The sequence below is a fragment of the Sturnira hondurensis genome, unplaced genomic scaffold (genome assembly GCF_014824575.4).
Source record: "Sturnira hondurensis isolate 20B ecotype Veracruz unplaced genomic scaffold, ASM1482457v3 Scaffold0009935, whole genome shotgun sequence".
Classification (NCBI taxonomy): domain Eukaryota; kingdom Metazoa; phylum Chordata; class Mammalia; order Chiroptera; family Phyllostomidae; genus Sturnira; species Sturnira hondurensis.
Genome location: NW_028082566.1, coordinates 871032 through 894484, shown reverse-complemented (window position 1 = coordinate 894484; position 23453 = coordinate 871032). Strand labels below are relative to the sequence as shown.

The window sequence follows — 23453 nt, the reverse complement described above, 5'->3', positions numbered from 1 at the left end:
TACCTTTTTGTGGTTATGGAAGTTTTGAAAAAGGTTAATTCCTCCTATTCCCTCCAAAGGGCCTCATTGGAAATCCACATAACAAATGCATATGCAGTACTCTGGATTTCATCCTTACAGGCTTCTGGACCCAAGAGTACAGAAGGGATAGAAGACTTTCATTGAGAAACTAAATATCACCTTAACAAGCAAAAAAAAAGTACAACTATCCAAAGAAGAGTAAGGACTGTGGGGGGTAGCATGTCAGTGTGGCTGTGATGATCTCTAAATTTTTTAAAACTTGAAAAATCTTAAACCTCATTGGAAAACACACCACGGGATGCCAGGTTCCCACCTGCTCTGGTCTGAGCCCCGGAGGGACCCAGGCATACTCCTCCAACGCACAGCCGGAGTCATCGTCAGACGTGGAACTCCGCTGGCACCCAAAGGTGAGTTTGCTCATTTTGGGCTCCATCTCCAAAGGCATAATAAAACTCAAAAGTTGGTTTTCTCAGTCACAGGACATCAAACAATGGCTGCTGTGGACAACAGGAGAAAAAACAAATTAAGGACCCAAATGCACTGCTTTTACCCTCCAAGAGCCTTTGCTGAATGCTTGTTTACACCTGCTGTGGCCCTCAGGAGGTACCCAACGTGCTGGTTCATCATCCCAACCCCCCGGCCCGCTGCAACCTAAAATCTAGGGCTCCAGAGTTCAGAAGTAGCCACCTTACCCGCTCAGCATTTCAGAAAAGACCACCAAAATTAGTTAGTTCCAGCTGCCTTCAAAAGGTGCTTCTCTACGCAATTATTCCTTGGAAAGGTTCAAGGAAATTGTTTTGCCTGACACCTCAGGTTAAATTTCCCACGAGTGAAATCCCAGCGAAGTCCCACGGGTTGAAGAAAGAAGCCTTGGGGACTGCGCTTCCTCCGTCTTGCCTCCCACGAGCCATGAAGGGGCTCCAGAACCCCACCGCCCCCCGACGTCTCCTTGCCGATTTCCTCACCAACGTGCTGCTACCTGCATTGTGGGTGCACCGGGCCGCCTGCTTAGGTTTCAGGTTTCTCGTTAAGCGTTGAGAGACCCTGAACTGAGTTTGCTCACTGAGTGGAAATAGCACAGTCAAATCTAGAACATGTTAAAGCTGCAATCCCTTACTATCTATGAACTGAAGTCAGCCAGATATTCACTGATGAGTTCCTTCAACAAAAAGTAATTGAAGCTAAGCACGAGCTTAAGATAAAAGCCAGCGTGGTGACTCTCAATGTTGAAGCGCAGTACTAGCAGGCGCTCACTGGAGCACCTACTATGTGTGCCTTGCCATCCGTCCGCCTGCTTTGGGCAAAGGTGGATGGAAGTCCAGGTCTGACTGATGTCTCCTCAGGCGAAAGGCTATGCCAGTGTCAAGGTTAACAGGCCCTGCCCTACAACCCAGGAACTTTGTCATTACCATTTCTGTTCCTTGTCAGTTTCCTCTGATTTTTAAAAATATCCCTCATCCCAAGGCCCCAAGAGGAAACAAAGATACAAGACTTTCAGAATCCGATGAAGCTTTTAATACTTGTCCCTTTCTCTCTACCAAAAAAGAAAGTTATAGATAGTTAGTCCAACCCAATTTTAGAGAAATCAAGGCTCGGGAAGTTAAGTGACTTACCCACGGTCACACAGCTAGACTAAAAGCCAGGGTCTCATCCCACCACGTACACATCAGACGTCCAGAAACCTTTATGCCTTGCAGACTTCCCTTGTTTGCTTAAACAGCCAGGGAAAACCTACACACTTCCAGCCTGAGACTCACTTTCCAGTGACTGTCTCCATGTAGCTCTACATACACGTTAGAAAAGCTTACCTGCTAAAACCTACGATTATTAAAGCTTACAGGTTTTCTTTTGTAACTCAAAGGACATAAAAAATTAAAGTACGCTCCACAAATGGGAGGCCACACATCCAATGGCTGCGATCTTTACTAGCAGTAGAAGCCATACCACCCAGTAGTATGGCTATTCCAACTAAGAAACTTAACTCTCATCCACCCCGAACAGAAAGTAAAGATGACCTCATTTCCTACACTACCATGGGAGGTTGTGACCTTTTAAACAAGTCATCCCTTCACTCAGGTGCAACTTGTTCATGTCTTGACTTAGGAAGAGCTTTCTAAACATAGGCGAGTTGCTCTTACTCCTCAATAAAAAAAAAAAAGTGTGTTAATAACAGCATTTCTTGGATTTAGGCTTTCCTTTTTGTTTAAAACAGACAAACTCCCATATGTCAAAGGAAGAGAACAAGAGGTTAAGAATTGAACTCAAAACCCTCCTCCAGAAGAAGGGGTGTCTTCATTGCAATTTAACCCGAATCATGACTCATCTCTGTCCCTTGATGGGTCTGGCTGAGGAGGAAGACACTCAGATACCTACTCTGCACACTCTAACAAAGACCGTAAAGAGTAAGTAGAGCCTAAGAATTAAATGTCATGATCCTTAAAAAAAAAAAAAGAAACACAAATGAAGACAAACCATAGGTTTTCCAAAGTAGCACAAAGGTGCCAAATGCCAAAGATCTGAGTTACGTTTACAGCCACACTCCTTGATTAGCCTTTTGCAGAAGACGTACAGCAAATTGCCACCCCAGTCAAGGTAAATCAGCTTTAGCACCGAACGCCACCATCTCCGACCTCCTGGATGTGCTGGCCACGTCTCAAGCCTCCGACTCCCACACATTCCTCCCAGTCTTCCTACGCTGAGGGCTGTCACTCTTCAACAGTGTGAAGAGAACAGCTGAAGGAACATGAGTGACAAAGTTGTTTTATTCATAGGCACGGCTTTCGGTTTCATTTGCTGGCACTCCGACAACTAACATGGTCTTCTGGGTCTGTTAGTGTCAAGGCATTTAATCACCACATCGAGCAACCGGATCAGGGTGTATCTTGTTGAACAGAGGAGGATGCAGCTTCGGAGTGATTTGCCATGGGTCAACCGTCCAAGGTCAGTAAGGTGACAAGCAGCACCCTTAGAATGGGGCCTGCAAAACCCCCCCAACCCCACACTGCCTCCTGCAGGTGAGACCTGACTGCGCCTCTCCCCTTTCCTCTGGTGAACTCGTATGAGATCGCACTGCTGGCCCAGGAAAGGACACAGCTGGGTGGGACTTACTCCGCTGTCCCAGAGAAGGTGCCTTCAGGAGAAGACAGTTAAAGGAATATAAATTCCAGTGGCCTCATGAGTTGGTCCTTCAGAGTTTATTCTTTGGAGAAGGCCTTTTTCCTGTATACCAAAGGCTAATTACATAAAATAACAAAACATTATTTTTACTACACAGTTCTGAGGGCTGCCCAAAAAATTAACATAAAAAAATACAAGTTATACATAGCATGACCCCCACCTGCCAGGTGGTAGTAAGAGATGCTGCATTACCACTAGTTACTGTTCCTCTCTATGTGATTACAAAAACCCTTGAATTTGGACTACTTTTTTCTTTTTAAAAATTTCTTGTACCTGTCTGCAGACCCAGAGAGCATATTCCTAAGGATATCACTGTCTCATACTGCATCATACAAAAGCAGCTGACTGCTGAGCATGGTTCTTGCCCTTGCAAAAGGTTAAAATAATAAAAATGATTAATAAAAATATCTTACAAATATCCCTTACATAGGCATTTACGTTCCTACATGGTATTTGCCTTGACAGCACAAAAGAGGAGCCTGGCCATTACTTACATGCTCTGGGGCGTGAGGAAGGACCTTTCTAATGACACAAAAACATGACTGTCTGTCTGCCAAAATACCTCCTTTTGGGCCAAACATGAACACGTGAGTGAATTAAATCTAACAGAAAAATTCCATTAATTTCATTTCCAGGTGTTGTCTTTTACGGTCAATCACGTGAGAGAGGGACACAGATCAGGATTACACACAGGGTTGTAATATAGGGTGAGATTTTTTTTTTCAGTTGGGGATTTGTTTTTTGTTTTGTTTGTTTTGTTTGCAGAGCCACTTAAATTGCCCCTCCTTTATTTGTTATGTACTTTTGGCAGATAATTTTTATTTTAATGTAATTTAAAACTTTAGAAAAGTTGCAAGGAAAGTACGCAGCTCCTACATAGCCTTTACCTCCTGGACTCCTGAACTGTTTGCCTTTCACTCCATTTGCTTTTTCATCCTCTTCCTCCTCCACTTTGACGTGAACACACACACACACACACACACACTTTTGTGGCAACCACTGCACAGTGTGTATTTTTTTACATTCTCTTACCTAACCACAGATCAATTAAACATATCTGTTTAGAAAATGTTTATTGAAAAAACAAACAGTTGACAAGGCATCATGTTAGATGCTGGAAATAAATAGAATGAAAAGCCAAAAACAGTTCAAAATACTTCTGTGATTATGGGGACTCAGGCTCATTGCCCTGGTCTTGAAATGCTGTCTAAGCTGAATGAACTGAAATCACACGTGAATGACAATTATGAACCACCCAGTTCTGCACTGGGTCTGCCCCTGCTAAGGAAACGAATCAGTAGGGGACCCACCTCCCCACCATCTCTTTATAGTTCTGGATGTAAATAAAGTCTCATAACGTGGGGGAAAGAGGTATAAGTGTTCAGGGTTGGGTTTGTTCATGTTCCAGAGTCTGGCCACTAAGGAAATGTGAGAGGAGGCGACATCTTTAAGAATGAACACCACCATCAAAAATGGCACTGGAGTCAAGCACAAAGGGCAGGTACCGAATTATATTCCAGCAGGTTATGGTATTTGCAGATGCCGTTTTGAAGAGAAGGCTAAAATCCAACTACAGGAGTGAAGGAGAGAAATGAATGGTGAACAGAAGAGCAGGGCACGGACTCAGTGAGGCGAGGAAGAAGCCCGAGGCTGGGTACGGAGAGATGAGATACTCCATTCTCAGAAAGACGAGGACTGCTGTGGGAGAAACCCCATGCCAGCCACCCAAGACAAAGTGGAAGAGTTCCATGTCCCTCCTTTGTCCTTTCTCTCTCTCCTTCCCCCACAGCAGTCAAATAGCTACTTCTTTCCATTTAAAAAGACTCGAAGACAAACAGCTCTCAGATGTATGACTTCTCCATCATCATAATTGTCAAGAAAACATCTGACCCAAGGAGTAGGGTGATACTTAGGGAACAGAATCTGGTGCCTTTGACAAGCCACCAAATATCCTGGGGCCTGGTTCTTCAACGATGGCAACTGTTTTCTTTCCAAACATGGTCTAAGGATATGAAAGAGTTTTAAAGAAGAAAAAAATGATGTGAATATAAAGAATTAAAGTTACTATTGATGTACAGCAGTCGGCACTGTTACTTCCATTGTGACTACACAGACTACCCTGAAGCGGACCAGTGACATCTGGAGTAGGGACAATATGTTAAGATAAAGAAGACCGAAGGTTGACATGTGAACATGTGAGTTCCATCATTTTTTTGAGTTTGGGAGGGCCCTCCCTTCCTGTGGAGGGCACAATTGTGCCACGCTGTTTAGCCACAATTCCCAGCTCCCTTGGAGTCAGCTTCCGACCAATCCCTACATAAACTTTCTGACCCCAGTACACACTGCACGTGTGCAAGCACGCACATGTGTGTGTACCCACCCATCACGTATAATGGTCTACAGAGCAGGCAGCATCTTTCCGGTTGTCTTAGGTACAACAACTGTAATCACCCGGTATACGCTTGGCTGTGAGGTAGCACTTGTTACCCAAATTAGAGTATGGCTTCATTCATCCAACACTGTGATGGAAGGAGAGGTTCCTTCTAAAATTTACTGTCTAGGTGCATTTGCTCCATTCATTCATTCATTCATTCATCTTATCTTTAAAGAGCATCATTGAATGGTTCTGGGAAGTATCAGAAAGAAAACAATGGAATTTATTCCTTTAAAAGCCAGAACTAAGAAAAAAAGAAAGATCCATCGTGAGGAGATTGTTTCAAAATTCTATCATACATTTTCTTGCTTTCTTTAAAGATAGTATGTGTGTTTAGCCATTGGCTGATCATTTGTTTTCACTCTGAGTAAAAAACGAACAACAGAACACTGGCAGCAGGATTCAAGATGCAGGAGTTAGAATCCAGCCGTGCAGCTGGGTGTGGCCTGAGAACCTCAACTAGGACACTTGGGAGGCTCAAGGGCCCCCCCCAACCCAGCTGACGTCTGGAAGTGCATGACCCACCACCGGAAGATGGTTAACAATTTTTCCTAGTTTTTTTCTCTCCCTGCTCTCACGATGTTTGGAATCCTGCTACTTGAGTCTCCTCTTAAGTAACCTTTAAACTTTGCCCACAACCAACAACCTCCAAATCTTTTAACATGTGTTGCTTTGAATATTTTGTAAATCAGGCAACTTTTCTTTGGAAAAGTTTGTCTAAAAGTAATATATAGAATGGTTGTGCTGTGGACAAGGGCTCAGGCATTGCTCCCATAGCCCACTTATCACTGGTTAAAAAAGATAACATACAGTATGTGAAGGTATTATTCAAATGAAAAAGCAGCTTTATTATTTTGTAATGGTATTTTAGTTATTTGGAGACCATTTATTTTTCTGATGAGCTGAGTGCTGCACCCAGGGTAGCTAAGGATTTTATTATTTCGATTGACCTTGACATATATGCATATGAAGTCGAGCCTTTAACTAATTTTCCCTGAAAAGCTTAGTAAGTCAGCACAGTATATGAATGTCCAGAGGCAGTAAAGAGTTGATGGTTTCACCAGAAGACAGTCTTCCAAAGAAGCAACAACAGATGGCAATGGTAGGAGTGGAAACCATTTTCGGGTAGTAGCTACCCGGAAGAAGACTTGGTCGTTGACACTATGGGCAATGGGAGAGGACAAAAGCATGTGAGTAGGAGGGTGCCACTCCAGGTCACAGGGAAAATTAATAGGACAGCGATGGTCAGGACAGAGAAAGGAAACCTAGGCCAGGCCTATTACCTCATTGTCTCCAAGAGAGCCTGAACACAGTGACTTGGGGGGAGAAAGTAAAGGAACAGGAAAGGGAGAAACTGCATCAGAGATAGTTTGGAGTTTTAGGTGACGGAAAGGCTATGTGCCCATGTGGAAATAGGACACAGGCAAATCAGACAGAGTAAGGGTTTGAGGGGGCTGAGGAGAATCAATTCAATCAGATGCCTATTGAGGTGATAACTGTCCATCAGTTCTGGTACAGTTCCTACAGTATTCATCATTTTCTTGGACCAAGTCACCAAATCAAATCAAAATTATGTGAAAAGAAAACAAAGTAATTTTCAGGGGCTGCCATCGTAAATGAAGTCTAAGGTCACACCCCTAAGTACTCATGTTTTCCCCAATGTAACCCCAGTCTAGTTCCTATGTTGGCATGGTAACGTCCCCATGAATAAGTATTTCGTGTGTGAACATGCCCAGGGGAGTTGGAAATCCTTCGATCACCCAAAACCAGAACAGATACTGATTTGGGAAGTTAGTGGGGCTGACATTCCCAAGGTGTCCTTTGCTGCTAAGTGCCATCCAGCAGGCCACAGACTGCGTAACAACTTCTTATTCACCTGCCTGTTAACAAGAGGATGAAGATCACACATATGCAGCCAAGTTACTCTAATTCTTGCAGGCTAAATGTGCAGGTGAAGTAAATTTAACTACAGACTAATTTGGTTGTACAGAAACCGGGAACACTGCCATTCTTCTCGATACACAAAATATAACCCTTATGAATATAAGTATTTCCTGGTTTATGATGCCCTGAACTTAAAATAAAAAAATAAAAGAACCCAATAATCCTGACACCTATAAGAGCCATAGGTTAGCAGAAATGATTACAATCAAGATTTAAATTTCATAACAAAGAGATGCTGAACTGCTATCTCTTTAAAGCCTTCACACACCCAAAGAGCAGTCAGTCAATGCCTGGGGTCTGCTAAAGACAGAAGTCACTGCTACCAGAGCACAATCCAATTTGATTTATATTTACATGAACTCTAAAGATAATGGTAATAAAAAGTAAATATATTTTATCTAAAAACTAAAAACGCAATGAAGGTATCAGAAGACACTGCTTCTGAAACATTCCTTTAACGAAACTACATACTACCAATTAGCGGCATTAGGCCTCGTGCCCTTTGGCATTTTCAGTATTTTCCAGGTAAAGCCCCATCTAGCTTGTACATTTTCCAACAACTGAGTGGCCCATCATGTCCCATCCAATTGCCAAGAAGCGATCCGTTTTTCCAAGAGGAAATGTGGGCTCTGCGGGGCCGCTGAGCACTCTGATTTCATGCACAAATACATTCCACGACAGCACCACAGACTGCTGAACAAAAGGAGGAAACGTGATGACAAAGCGTGGTCCTTTGCCAAAGCGACGCTTTTGGGGGTCAGGTTATTTGGCTGCAAAGTGGTATATAAAGACAAAATACAAAACGCATGCTGTGCTGTTCGGTGGACCACGCAAGGCACTATTCCAATGAACTCATTATTTTCCATAATGGGGGACGCAGGTCTTTTCTCAAAATCGTGTTCCAGCCAGTCTCTTATTGATTTTCAGAATTTCTATTTTCAACCGCGGCCCAAGGAAACGGCAGCTAGACTTGACTCCAATGTACACAGAGACTCAGGTTTCACCCTGTCACCTGTTGGCTCCCGAACAACACTCCTCTTTGTGAAACTTACAGCACTCATTTGAAACAAGTTTCCAGAGAAAACACTTCAAGAAAGTGTTTGAGAAGTCACAAGACTAGAGTTGTAAAAACAAATTCCACACATAGCCTGGTTTATACTGACATAGATTAATGTGAAAACCCGAGCTTTTGAAAAGGGGATCGGGAGGGGAGCCTGAGGGAAAGGATGTTACCCTTCTTTGGGAAAATTCGCTGGGTCGACCCATGCGCGTATCTGGAAGGGACACCTTGGAGCGGGCGTCAGCGCCCCCTGCGCCCCGCCTGCCCTCCGCGTGGCGGTAGCTGCTCGAGCCGCCAGGGGGCGCCCCCGGGCCGCGGGGCGCATCCGTCCCCCAAATCCCTCGGTTTCCCTGGCCTCCCGCACCCAGAGGGCGAGCTCCAGACCCAGTGGATGTAAGCGAGACTCACCGATAAGAGTTCCCCGCTCCCCGCCCGGGGTAGGGTCCTTTTCGAACCCCTTACCAACCTCCAGAAGAAAGCCTCGCGCCGCCTCTCCATGTAGCGTCACCTCCAAAAAGACTAGCCCCGCGGCGGGACGGCGGGACGGAGTGGCCACACGTCTATAACCCAACTTCCAACGAGAAGCCCCCTCCCCATAGGCGCGCACCCTCGCAGCCCTAGGTGTTCAGTCCCCGCCGCCCGCCTGCCATCCAGCCCCGGCACCCAGGCTGCGGCCCCCACCTGCGACCGCGGGCAGCCGCGCCAAGCGCGGCCTGCAGCCCCTCAGATCCCTGAGCACCTCGGCGCGCACTCGCTGCCCAGCCACTCTGCGACCGGCCGAAGCTGCCGGCCCGAAGGGGCGCTATACCTCCCGAAGGAAAACAGGGCTGGGTGCCCTCCAGTCACCCTCGCGCACCCATTTCCGGAGGAGACCCTAGCAGGGGGGCGACGATGGGGTGGGAGCAGCGTGCGCAGGGCCCACCAAACCACCGCGGGCCGCGCCCCCCGTCCCGGCACAGCGCTGACCCCACCCGGTGGGCGAGGGGGTCGCCCCCGCCCCGCCGTGACGCACTGTACCCCGGCGAGTCTTCGTCTAGCCCACTTGCGGTGCAACGCGGCGATCCTCACCCCTGCAGCCCCCACCCAACTGTGGGGCGGGGGGGAGTCCGGCAAAAGGTCCTTCTGCTCCCCAGAGACCCTCAGTCCCCGCCGGCGTCGCTGACTCTGTTCCCCTCGTTAGATTCGCCTCGTCCAGGCCACCGCATCCCCCACACCCCGGCTCTGCATCACCCCAGGGTCCTCCACCGCGGAGAGAGAGAGAGAAATCGTCTCCACTCTGCTTCGGGAGCCCGCCCGGGACCGGAGATCTTCAAAAGTAACCAGAGCCCGCTTTTAAAAAAAAGTAACCATTTCGCTTCCTGCCGGTCCTACCCTCGGCGAAGCGCAGGGGACCGGCTGCCAGGCTCGCGATGCCAGCCCAGCTCGGTTCCCCGCTGCAGTCCGCAGGAGGCGCCAGCCGAACCTGATCTCGCCGCCGCCCTCTTTCCAGGAACTGTCACTGCTGACCTGCCAGGTCTCCACAAGGTCCCGCTAGCGTGTTATTTCTCGAAAAGCTACTCTCCCACTCCGCCAGCCTTGCGCCTCCAGCACCTACCTCGGTCCAGCCGCTCCATTGCCCCGAGCCCTAGTGAGTGGAGCAGCTGAGAGGCAAACCCTCAAGGACGCTTATGTAAACTTCGCCCCTCCCGCAGGTGCACGCGCGGACCACGAAACGCTGGGAGAATATGCAAAGCCACCTCTTAAAGAAATCATCTTCACTCTGCCCATAACAATGATGTCAGCAAATGGCACGTTTATAACCAAGTTGTCCCTCGGAAGGGCTCATTAACATATGAATCCCCCCTCCCCCCGTAGGACTCTTCTTGCATTCCCAAGTGATTCCTACTGCTTAGCGCAGGAGATTTATTTTTATCAGTAAATAACAACAAAAGAAAAGGGGCCAGGTCACAGGATGCACTTAATTAAGTACATAAGAGTTTCTGTAAGTAGGTTAAGTGAATATCATTATTCAAACACAAGAATGTGCCCCACACTTAAGTCTAATCTTGTTTCTGAGCTATGTCTAGGTACACTAACAGAAAGTGAAGCTTGGCATTAGATGCCCACAGAAGGGGCCAAGAAAAGCAAAAAGCAAAAACCTCAAAGGAAGCCCAGAAAGAAACGATAGATTAATATCTGCAGCAGAGATCGGAATCTCTTTTGAACTACAAATTTAAATTTCTGCAATAGTCGCCTTATCACATGGTGATAAAATGCCAAAGACATGGAGAGAAAAAGGAGGCAATATTTTTAGAGTTTTGCCATTTTATAAAAGGCTAGCAAATAAAAGCAGCTTAAAATGGCCAATTTCTTTCAGTATCCTACTTTTTAAAAAAAAATTTTAGGTAAAAGAAATCCTTGTACCATCAGGATTCCTTGGGAGTGGTTTGCCACATATATGTCTCTGCAGTATAGAACGGAACAATAGCCCATTGTAAATGCGATTTAAAAATACACAAACAGGTTGCCATAAATAGCAGTCAAGTAAATAACTCTGGCCAATTTCTATTATCTCTGCTGCAAAGTCAGGCAGCTGAGAAGTTGCTGCTTTTTTTTTTTTTTAGTTACTCTTTTAAAGTGGCAGAGGTAAAAAAAAAAAAAAGTTGTGACTTTGCTGGTAGGCTAGTTTGGAAACACTGAGTGAAATAACAGGATTTAAAATTCAAATTGACTCTCTGTTGGCCAATACAGATTCTAGTTTTGAAGGCAGGTCCCAAACAGCTCTAAGATAGAGCTCCTCCAGCCTTCCGGTTGTGGGGGGTTTGTGGGAGGGAGGGGAGAGGACTTCAAAGGACCTCTGTAAAGCTGTGAAATTAACCATGAATACCTAGGTNAAGTTGTGACTTTGCTGGTAGGGCTAGTTTGGAAACACTGAGTGAAATAACAGGATTTAAAATTCAAATTGACTCTCTGTTGGCCAATACAGATTCTAGTTTTGAAGGCAGGTCCCAAACAGCTCTAAGATAGAGCTCCTCCAGCCTTCCGGTTGTGGGGGGTTTGTGGGAGGGAGGGGAGAGGACTTCAAAGGACCTCTGTAAAGCTGTGAAATTAACCATGAATACCTAGGTTAGATTTCCGCTTTCCTATTTCATTCTGTTTGGGCTTCCTCAGGGAAGTCATCAACTGACAGTCCTTAATGGACAAATGTGCAGTCCATTACTGATTTAAATGAAACCCTAAACCATCATGCCATTATGATAAAGAAGGATCAGCAGCTGAGGCTGTCAGCCAGGTGGGGTCCTTTTTGAAACAGCAGCAGCCAAGGCCACAGAATCCTCCCAACTACAAACCATAGCAACACTTGCCAGTATTAAATGCCAGCCATTGTAAGAGTGCTTCCTATAACCTAGTCACTTATAAACACTGTTACATTTTCAACAGATACTGTCCTTTATTGCTATTGTAACTTTTTTAGTGGTGAAGCAGTTAAAAGCTTCCAACTAATGTTCAATCTGAATGCAACAGCCTATGTCGTCTGCTCTGAAGGGCATTGCTACTGTCAGGGGTGAACTTACAGGATGGAGAGCAAGGACCCCCCGCGAGCACCTTTTTGTTTCAGCCTTTTTGTGGAATATTCATTGCTTGCAGATCACACCTGAAGGGAGGTCGGGAAAGGAAGCCCACGAATTCACAGGACTTCTTTTCTCACGCCCCATCCTGGTCTAGCTCCACTGTCATCGCCTTAGAGAGGCAATCCCAAATATCACCCCCTCCTCTTGTTGCTATGTATTAATATCTTCAAAGCCCTTGGCTTTACTTCATGTTTGCTGTCTCTCCCCTCTGCTAGAAGTGGGAACTTTGGAGATTCACTCCTGCCTTCTCGGCACCTAAAATCATGCCAGCAATGTAGCACACAAGTTCAATGAACATGCGTTCCATGAAGGGATGATTTTTGGACATTCTTCTCAGGCCCTCACAGCTCCACCGAACCTATAAAAGGAACTCCATTTCTAATCTAAATCCAGACTGAACTGCAATGTTCTGTGAGAGGTAACTATGATAGAAAAACAGAAAAATGCCAAGGGCATTTGTTTGTCAAATGCCAGCCAGCTCTATTGGGTCTGGAAGAACGAGATGCACTACAAAATATAAAGCAAATGTTGGTGCTTATTCCTTGATTCTCCTGTGATCTGTATGTAGTGACCTTGAGGTCTTTTCTGCTCCATGCCTGTTCTTTTCATGTGCAAAGCAGACCCGGTTTCTAGTTTTAAGAGTCAGAGTTGCCCTTGGTTTCAGGCATTTGAAAGGATTTATAACGAATGGCCAGCAATCTAGGAAGAATCTATTGGAATGATTAGATGCCATTAAGTTTCTTAATAGGAAAGAGAGATAAAGGGCTCTAATGTTTGCTGAATGGCATCTTGCTGAGTTTGGGGGCAGCCGGCACATACAATGTTAAGTAGGGTGACAGTTTCAGTCTTCAGTAAGGGCACAGTCTAAGACAGCAGTCTGGCTGTTCTGAGCATGGGTGGTTCTGACCATGTAAAGATAGGTAACTAAGAAGTGAAAATAACCCCTGTATGTAGGATGTAATTTCTAATTAAATGGCTTTTAAAATTTGTTTAAAGATCACAAAATCATACACTTTTAGAGTTGCCCACCACCTACCTCTTGTCCAGATAAATCAATGAAATTCAGAGGAATAATCATAAAAATTCTTCATGCTTGTTTCCAAATTTGTTACCACTGACAGTTTATGTAAAATGTTTTTCTTTCTGGTTAATTTCAAACATTTCTCTTGTATTTCAAGTTGGGCCCTCTGCCCTGTGGGTCACCGAACATTTGCAAACTCTAGTTGCCATTACCTGCGTCTGCCCCACCCCCAGGGAAGGGCCACAAACAGGTATCAGCTCTTCCAGGAGTTAACAGGCATTACGGTGTTTTATAATAGGTTGCAGTTTCTCTAGGTCTCCAATTACTTTCTTTCCCCTTTGATTATATTTAAAGCAACGTGATTAGAGAGTACTGGTTCTTTCGCGAAATCCTCTTTAGATTTACTACAGCAGTCCTCTCAGTCAATGTCCCCTCCCCCACCGACTCCAAACTCCTTTGTGAGGGAGGCAAACCTTCCCTTCAAAGAACCCGGATGCATTGGTTTTGGAGGTAGCAGACTTAAATGTCTATTTTCTGTCAATTACTAGCTCTGTGACACCTGGATAGATTACTTCTCAAAAGGTATTAGGGTTGTGTTGTTTCTCATGTCTAAAAATGAAACAGGCTAGCTCAATAGTTAGAAATTGAGGAGGAAACACAATCCATATCTCAACTAAAATAGTAATCTTCACACAGAAACATGAAAGTGAAACTGCTCTGTGGAAGCCCTGGGACGGTTTCTCCCAGACACGCCCACAGCTGCCTCCTCCACCCACCTGCCATTCCTCCAAGGTGGCCCCCAGGCTCTTCCACCTGAAACCAGACGCTGCCAGAGGCTCTGCCTGTTCTATTATTTTCTGAGTCTCTGAGCACTCAGCAGCTGGTTATGACACTAATATCAGATGGTGTTCACAGCTGTGCTAAGCTGAGGCTGCAGCCCACGCAGGGTGGGAGAAGAGGGAGCAGGTCTCTTCCTTCGACTCTCAGGGTTACAACTTCCAGTAACAATCCACAACCGTCTTTGCCTGCCCCACTCCTTTGCCCCAACTATTTCGATATAACCCTTCCCAGTCTGGGAAATGTTTGTTACTTTTCATGGACTGATACTTCAACTAGCCTTCAAGCATCTTGATCTTGAGTTCTTCAACCCTCTCAACTCCTGTAGAGATCTGTGGCTTAACATAAACATTCTAAGACTATAGTACTGAAAAACTGTCAAAATGGTAAGAAATGAAGAACAAATCTTCCAATAAACATTGATAGATATACACATAAAAAGATACCCAAGAGTTATTAAGATGCAAAATGTACAGTATGATTATGTTGTTATAATAATGTATAGGCTAGTATACACAGAAAAACTATTTAGAGGAATATATAGTAAAGTATTAATATGTTTTCTAGGGGCAGGTAGATTATAGGAAACCATTACTTTTATTTTTAAATGTATTTTCATATTTTCACATCATGTATAACCTTTTTCTTTTCATAATGATCATAGAAGACGTTTGTAAACAGCCCTGGCTGGTGTGGCTCAGTGGATTGAGTGCCCGCCTGCGTACCACAAGGTTGCCGGTTCGATTACCATTCTAGGGCACATGTCTGGGTTGCAGGCCAGGTCCCCAGCAGAGGGCACAAGAGAGGCAACTACACATTGATGTTTCTCTCCCTCTTTCTCCCTTCTTTTCCCTCTCTAAAAATAAATAAATAAAATCTTTATTAAAAAAGGCATTTGCAAATAGTTTAAGGAACAATAAAAGTACACTGCAATATATTTTATAATTATAAGGAAGAAAAAATCGGAAGCAGAAAGTGACGTTCCTGACTTAAGTGTTAGTTAACATGAGAAATAAATACACACATAATAACTCTGCCTGCTCTCTTCCTCCCCGTTTCAAACGTCCAGAGGGAAACCTCTGCCACCTTTATTGACAGCACTTGAGAAGGGTGTGTCACCAGTCCCGAGTCTCCACGGAGCAGGACACAAGGAAGCAGGGGCTGCTCCAACTGATCCTCACGTACCCACCCACCCACTGATTCATTAATAGATGGTTTGGTTGAGTCAAAAGGTATTTATTGGAGGACAGCATTATTAGACCTAGACCCTCCCCTTAAGGACTTCCTATTCTAAATTTCATAGTCTATTTTTTTTCCAAAATACCTAACAAATCATGAAATACTGTGATTATACTACAGTTGAGGCGTGGTTAAAATTGTAATACAGGATCAATAGGACGTGTCAATCAAAAGATTCTAGTTAGGAGATGAGGCTCAAGGAAAGGGTGGGGGGCGGCGGGGTGGTGGTGGTGGCATTTAAGCTGGAACCCTTAGGGATCAAAAGTAGGCGATCAGGGTAATTAACAGAGTTGGGACAGGGAACAGGGTCTAGTCCAGGCTGAGCCAATAAAAGTCTGATGGCCAGTAAAAGAGTGAGCAGCTCCTAGTGAGCCCACGGTAAAGAGATGGGAGGACAAGGCGGTAGGAGGAAGGGGCCCAAAGGAAGGCTGCACCAGGCTGTGAATGCTGCACAGGCCAGGGCCTCTAAGCTATTCTAGGGGCTGCGAGGAGCCGGGGAAGTTTAGGCAAAGAAAAGTGCTGCCGTTAGAGCTCTGCCTGGGTGGGTGGGCAGAACAGTGCAGGGCAGCAGGTGGGAAGAGCCTAGGAGCTGCTTCCATTGTCAAGGGCAGAAAAGACAAGACAGCGTGTCAGAGGGCGAATAAACCGGACTTGTGGAAGCCTGTGTGGATGGCCGAGGTTGGAGGGGTGGCAGACGGGGCACCCACATCCTTGAATGAGTCAGCATTCCCACGGTGTCCCTGAAAGGCAACCAGCAGCTCCGCCCTACGGGGAGCGCTCACTAGAAACCTTCTGTTTCTCCACCATCCTGGGAAGACAAACTCAAGGTAACCCGAAGGACTTACCAAAGTTTATCTTCCAGTTGATATTTAAAATCAGTACTTAAAACGCAGTTTTTACATCCTCTAGTGTTAAAAGAAATGGGCGCATGGTTTTCAGGGTGGAAGAGAATCTTGGTAGCAGAACTACCACAGGGAAATCGAAATGGCATGGGAAAATGAGTTGTGTTAAGTAGGAGCCTACAGTCTAGCCATTAGGGTTTTATATAAAACATCAACTAACAAATACTGCTCTGTCTCCCATTTTTAAATCATGCAATACTTGCTGCTTTACTTCATGAGCTGAGTGCTCAGAGCTATTTGGCTCACCTGTGTCTTTTCTTATGCTTCTTAAATTCTCCACAAGGGAAAATCTGGGCCAACAAAGGCACGCCAGCTTTTAACACGGTTTCTGTGCTGTAACTAATCAAGGTGTTCTTCGAGAGGTGTCGGCGAAGAATTATTTCAGGCAGCCAAAAGCCTCTTGCCCAAAAGGAAAAGGTCAGCAAAGCTTTCCATGACATTTCTTTATCTTATCTAAGATCCCTGCAACCCAGGCAATGTAAAGGAGGTGATTTCGTCGTGGAGACTGGTTTAAAAGCTTTAATTAGATTGTGTCAGGGCCAGGATTTGGAATTCAGATTGTTCTTTTGGCCTTGAGTCACCTACTTCTAGATAAGTAACAGTCTTCTGATACCAGTCTTAATATTTCCTTCCTCCTTCATGCTTGCAGCTTTAGTCTCTTCCACACTGCATTTGCACTGAGTTATAGAAGGGCTCAGAGCAGGAATCCTGCCAGCTCTGTGTTGTGCTACATCCCAGGTGCAGGGGAATGGTGCATTCCACACGCAGGCCTGGTGCACTAGGCACTTGGCCTGGTACACAGTGGATTCTGGGTAAACATCTGTTCGGTGCTGAGGACTGCTCTGTTCCCACTTGAGCTGCCACAGAACCTGGCTCAGACCTTGCACAAACCAAGCACTCTTATTTACATCATAATTATCAGTCCATTGATTCTGGGTTTTTTTCTTCATTTTTATTTGGATCTTTAAAAAAAGTGAGTCAACTAATGTGAGGTTCAATGTTCCAGTTTTAATATTTAAAACGATCTCATCAGATTTATCACTTAGGTCACTTGTCATTTTTGGCTGCTAAGATCTGATACGAACTCGAATTAATTGGCTAACTTGAACTCTCTTTAGAAAGCTCACATTTCTAAATTATGTTCTCGACCCACGTCCACACCAGTATCTTCCTTCCTCCTCTAGTCCTGGTCAGTCAGAAACTGACCATCACAGATGTTTCTTTCACTCGAGGTGCCCTCTTTCTCGTCTGCTCTCGTTCGATCACTTATCAGATCTTTGCATCCTTCAAGTTTTCGCCGTTGATGCAGAATCCCTCCTCCCTACCCCGGTGACGGCAACCGCCTGTCTTCCTCACCCTGGGAAACCTAATGCATCTCCTCCTCTGGTCTTCGTATCTCTACGTTCTTTCTCCTCCACTTGACCACCACAGGTCTGAACATGCAATCTTCCATCACCTCCACAGGATAAAACCGAGGTTCTTTGCAGTGAAGGCCCCTATCCACCTCTCATCCTCATCTCCATCACTCATCATACCTCACTTTTGGCTCTGGAATGGGTAGTTTCCAACCATATCGTGCTGTTTCATGACCACCTGGTCTTGTCCGGCTGCTTTAACTACTTGGATCTGACTAGCCACTCACTTTAATTTGCCTGGTTAACTCCTACTTGAAAACTTACTTCCGGCCCTGGCTGGTGTAGCTCAGTGGATTGAGCACGGGCCTGTGAACCAGAGGATCGTGGTTTGATTCCCAGTCAGGGCACATGCCTGGGTTGCAGGCCAGTTCCCAGCAGGGGACGCACGAGAGGCAACCATACATTGATATTTCTCTTCCTCCCTCCTTCCCTTCCTCTCTAAAGATAAATAAATAAAATCTTTAAAAAGCTTTCTTCAGGTGAGTCTAGGGCATGTCTCCTGAAGCCCTAAAAGGGCTTCTCCACTGCACTTCCACTGTGCCAGGGCCCTCCATCCGAGATTCCCATCTTATTCAGGCTGGTCCTCCCACAGAAATTACTGCTTAGCTTCTTTTCAACCAGAAAGTCTATTAACTGGAGCAAATGGGATTCTCTTCCTATGTGCACATAACTTTGGGATAACCCAAGGGCTCAACCTTTACACTCAGCGGCTTTACCAAGAAGGATGGGCTACACTCATCTATTTCGGTTAATGCTAGTGTACAGAAGAGATACGTTTTCAAGAAATAGACCTTGTGTTTCTAGCTCATTCAGGGAGCTTTTCCAGAGGATCCCATTCTCCTTCCGCGAAGCCATCCTGAAGAGTTCAGTCCCCAGCTATCCCGGGCAAAAACCGTGCCGTGGGGTGGCGGGCTGACAGAGCNGAGCATGGGCCTGTGAACCAGAGGATCGTGGTTTGATTCCCAGTCAGGGCACATGCCTGGGTCGCAGGCCAGTTCCCAGCAGGGGACGCACGAGAGGCAACCATGCATTGATATTTCTCTTCCTCCCTCCTTCCCTTCCTCTCTAAAGATAAATAAATAAAATCTTTAAAAAGCTTTCTTCAGGTGAGTCTAGGGCATGTCTCCTGAAGCCCTAAAAGGGCTTCTCCACTGCACTTCCACTGTGCCAGGGCCCTCCATCCGAGATTCCCATCTTATTCAGGCTGGTCCTCCCACAGAAATTACTGCTTAGCTTCTTTTCAACCAGAAAGTCTATTAACTGGAGCAAATGGGATTCTCTTCCTATGTGCACATAACTTTGGGATAACCCAAGGGCTCAACCTTTACACTCAGCGGCTTTACCAAGAAGGATGGGCTACACTCATCTATTTCGGTTAATGCTAGTGTACAGAAGAGATACGTTTTCAAGAAATAGACCTTGTGTTTCTAGCTCATTCAGGGAGCTTTTCCAGAGGATCCCATTCTCCTTCCGCGAAGCCATCCTGAAGAGTTCAGTCCCCAGCTATCCCGGGCAAAAACCGTGCCGTGGGGTGGCGGGCTGACAGAGCCCACGACCAGCGTGACACCCCTTCCTCAGTGCTCAGCTCCTGATTTTGATACGTTCACCTCGTCTCCAGACCAGCTGCTTCTTGAGAGCAGTAACTGCCCCCTTCTCTTAGTCACAGTCCTGCGCATAATACAGATGACTTGATGAAGCAGGCTTTGGTAAACTATGGTTAGTTTTGGTAAGGTGCAGAAGCCAAGACCACAGGAGTGGACTCTCTTCTGGTCAGTTACACACGTGCCACACTCTGAAGTTGCTGTAACAGTTTCGTACACAAGACTGTCTGATCCAACACCTGTTTGACCGCCATAGTCCAAACCTTTCAGGCACCACCAAGTCCTTACGAGCCTGTTGTAGACCACACTGAAGACTGATTCTCATAGCAAACATTAGTGTAAAGTGATGGCAGATGTATAACATCAGCCTCAGAGTGTGTGGGAGAGCGACATCGGAAGTTAGGTCCGTCAGAGACAAAACAGAATCTCTAGGCAGTTGAGGGAAGTGGCAGGTACAGAGAGGGAAGAAAGCAAGGGTTTTCCAAGGAAAACCTGGGTGTGCTTTCTCTGACAATGGTCGTGGTGAGGTTCTTGGTTTGAGTGGATTTGGAGAACATTCTTTGCACCCTTTAGGGAAAGAAAGCACAGGCCATTCCATTGAGCACCCGGTGCAGGGCCTTTCTGTCAAGGCACATGCAGTGACTGAACGGCAGTGGTGCAATCAGCACAGAACGATGAGTCAAGTATGTATCAGAATTGTGTGTCCTTCTGGACATACAGTGCGCTGTTACTGCATTTTCTTTGGTGCTATACTAAGAACACAATAACACCAGATGAACCTCCCTTATTATTATTATAGCAGATATAAATATATGAAGTATTTGTATTCTAGGCATTGTGCTAAATCCTGTATGTATTTTTTTAAAAATCCTTATAACAACATAAGGTAGATCTTATATGAGAAAAGGAAGGTTAAGTTGCTCAATCATTCAGTCATGAGCAAATTAGTTTAAGAGCCTGGATTCAAAGCTTGGTCTGACATCAAAGCCCAGAGACTTAAATCACTGTGACCTGCTTTTAAAGCAGAGATTCTTACAAAAATAGCAGTATAAAATGCTTTGCTTTTCCCAGCTTGTCCCTCAACAACATCATCATCAGAAAAAATTATTCTAGAAGTTTTAACTAGTGTGTTATTCTAGGCAGAAATGAAGGGAAGTTTAAAGACAATACTTCGTTCTCTGGGACAACAGAGTGGTACAGCTTGAAGGCGCTGGGTTTCCCCCACCCCCAACCCTGAGGACCCTCAGACGGATGAGATCCTGAATTTTAAAGCAGCTCATTGAACCATTTCAATTTCTATAGATACAAAACCATTTTCTTGTTTAACACAACAGAAGCAGCCTGTATGTGAGGATCATTTGTGTACAACGGTTGCTCTGTTGTCCACTAAGTCATTACCAGGGTCAAGGCGTACTCAGCTCCTACTCCAACGTGGGCATCAGCAGCCCAACCATCACCTCCTCAACTTAAAGGCAGATTATGCTGGACGAAGGGCCACTCATGAGAATGGTTCCATTTACAGTTTGTGAGAAACCCACTCTACCGAGCACACCTCACATGACGTCCTGAAGGCAAAAGGCACCGAAGTAATGCAGCCATTAATAAACTTGTCAGACAAAATGGATTACAGTTCAACTCCCTGAACCATAATACATTATTATTTTCTTTTTTTACTGAGGTCCTTCAGTGCAGTTGCAGCAAATGAAAAAAAGAAGACAATAGAATTAATAATCTGGCAGCATTTGTGAGCGATTTTAATGGCCACTATGTTGCCTAACAAAAATTTCTTGCAGAAGAGCTCAAGCAGCACTAGGCTCACAGTATGTCATATAGGCTCATGCAGACAATCTGCTTCCTACTGAAGGGGAAACATTTTTACGTAACACACCCCCCAGTTCAAATTTAAGACTGCCGACTGTGTTGTTGCTTACATAATAGACCCAAACCACATTTCCATTATTAACCATTTCTGACATTTTTAGCTTCTCTGTCAATAGATTCTAACAAGAGTCCAGAAGGCTCTGAAGTGTTTTCTCTACCTTTTGGAAAAGTATGTTTGGGATGGGGGAGCAATTTCACAAAGATGGAAACTCTCATTAGAAAACAGTTTTAGGACATATCGTATTTTCAGGTTCTGAAGAGTAAAAAGTTTTTGAAAGAATCCAACGATAGATATGGTTAGACAACGTCTTCCAAAGGAGCCACCACCCAACAGATGAAAGAGGAGGGCAAATTCCTACACCAGCAACAGTTATGACCATCTTGTCTTTCCAAACCTCTTCGAAATGACTTTCTCCAACACTCATGTCTAATCCCTGAGAATACCTTTCATGAAGTGCAATCTCCCCCCCCCACCCAATTAAAATCTACAAAATAAAATGCTAGTCACTCTGTTTCTTATGCCTAATTAACATCGTCCTTAGGGAGAATGAACATCACGATCACATACATGAATATGTGGGATCCTTGAACACGTATGGCAGGAATGCCTAGGCATTATTATGCTGATGCTGTGTAACAACAAATTTAATTCGTAGCAGAATTCTAAGGGGAAAAAACCAATTCAAGATGACTGCACACCTTCTGTGCATTGTGAGGAAAACATTTCTGCCACCATCACTGGTGCCATTATGAGGAGAAATCAGGAGAAAACGAACTGGCGTCTCCGCCCTGTTACTCCTAGAAGCCTGCCAGCAGGTATGGCAGCTGGACCCTCCCCGGCTGGGCTCCTGGTGGTGATTCTTGTTTGCAGGGCAGGAGGAACGGACAGTAAATGGACAGAACGGCTGGGGAATGAATGGGCATTTACAGTTTTGTTTTCTTCCAGATGGTTTTACGTTTTACATATTCTTAAAGGGGAAATGAATTCCCATATAGGGACTACTTAAACCAAGGTACTCAATAGGTATGATTTTTTAAAATTCTTTCTTTCTTTCTTTTTTTTTTTGCTCTTTTCTACTTCCAGCTACCAGGGACCCACATTTTAGACTGGAATGTATTTTTAGGGCAGATGGGGAGAGAGGGCCAAGTTTCAGATGTCTCTTTTCTCTATTTCTTTCCTTTGCCGGAAGGCTTTCTCTATGGCGCTTTCAGTCTTAGGTTTCCATAGCCTCCTAATGCAAAACAGGCTAAGAGCAATGAATGTAACAAACCACATGTTGCTTTGCTTTTCCCTTTCTTTTATTTTGAGGACAAGGGGAAATTCCAGCTTACAAGGAGTCTGCAAACTTAGCAGTTAAGTGGAATTAAAGATGTTGTAAAGGTTTCTTAACCCCACTCACGGTTATCTTGGAATATTTTAAAATATGAACAGAAACATATATGATAGACTCTGATTTTACTTAAAAGAGAAGAGGTTAAGACCATGGATAATCATTTACATAACTCATTTTGACTTACAAGGCAATCTGAATGTTTTCACCTAGGCCAAAGATAAAAGACCCAATAAAAAATTAACTTTAAGGATTTGGTTGTGGAGTCGACAATAGTGCATTGCGAACCCTGGATTAACAACCTATATCTGGGCCCCCACAGACTTGCATAAATTATTCAAAAAATTTATGGCTCAATTCAGCTGTCAAAGAGAAGAGTCTTTAGACAACGCTTCACACCTGTTCCTTATCCAGTAAAGTCCTGGGCTTGGTGACCCCCACCTGTGATGAGCATGTCCAGACTTCCCTCACACTCATGTTACACACGGGATAGATTCTTTGCAGTGCTGGGTAATAAAGAAATTAAGACACACTAAAATCCCTGGAATTTTCCCAAAACAGACTATCACAACGCAGATCTTACAGAACCATCACTAGAGATGTTCTGTTTCCAGCTCTTCAGTGGAACCCACACATACAAAACAATTAAGAGCCACTGACTTCAGCATATGTTCTAAGGAAAGCACTATACAACAAAAAATTTTTAAAAGTAACATAAATTATGCAAGCTACTTTTCTTCTGGGTCTTGTAGTCGTAGGAAATGGGAATAAGGGCAATAGGAACTCCATTTTATTGTTGTATTGTTACTGTTTTCTTCACCCCAAATCTACATACATCAGCCCTGGCTGGGTAGCTCAGTTGAGTAGAGCACCGTCCAGATACACCAAGGCGGCACGTTTGATTTCCAGTCAGGGCACAGATTTCAAGTAACCAGCCCTGGCTGCTGTGGCTCAGTGGATTGAGTGCTCGCCTGTGAAC

The 23453-nt window shown here is 44.9% G+C and overlaps 1 protein-coding gene across 4 annotated transcripts in view; it reads right to left on the bottom strand.

The window, feature by feature from the left end:
• PRICKLE1 (prickle planar cell polarity protein 1) overlaps positions 1-23453 on the bottom strand; it is a 102595-nt gene that overhangs the window by 9406 nt on the left and 69736 nt on the right. The window contains exons 1-2 of one of the 4 annotated variants that reach the window (XM_037058137.1): positions 10231-10445; positions 335-518 (exon numbers count right to left, since the gene is read on the bottom strand). In XM_037058137.1, coding sequence (XP_036914032.1) covers positions 335-466 — 132 coding nt within the window. In that variant the 5' untranslated portion in view covers positions 467-518; positions 10231-10445. Of the gene's footprint in view, positions 1-334; positions 519-10007; positions 10180-10230; positions 10446-23453 lie in introns of those variants that run through there. The other 3 variants (XM_037058135.1, XM_037058133.1, XM_037058136.1) reach the window with 3 other exon arrangements.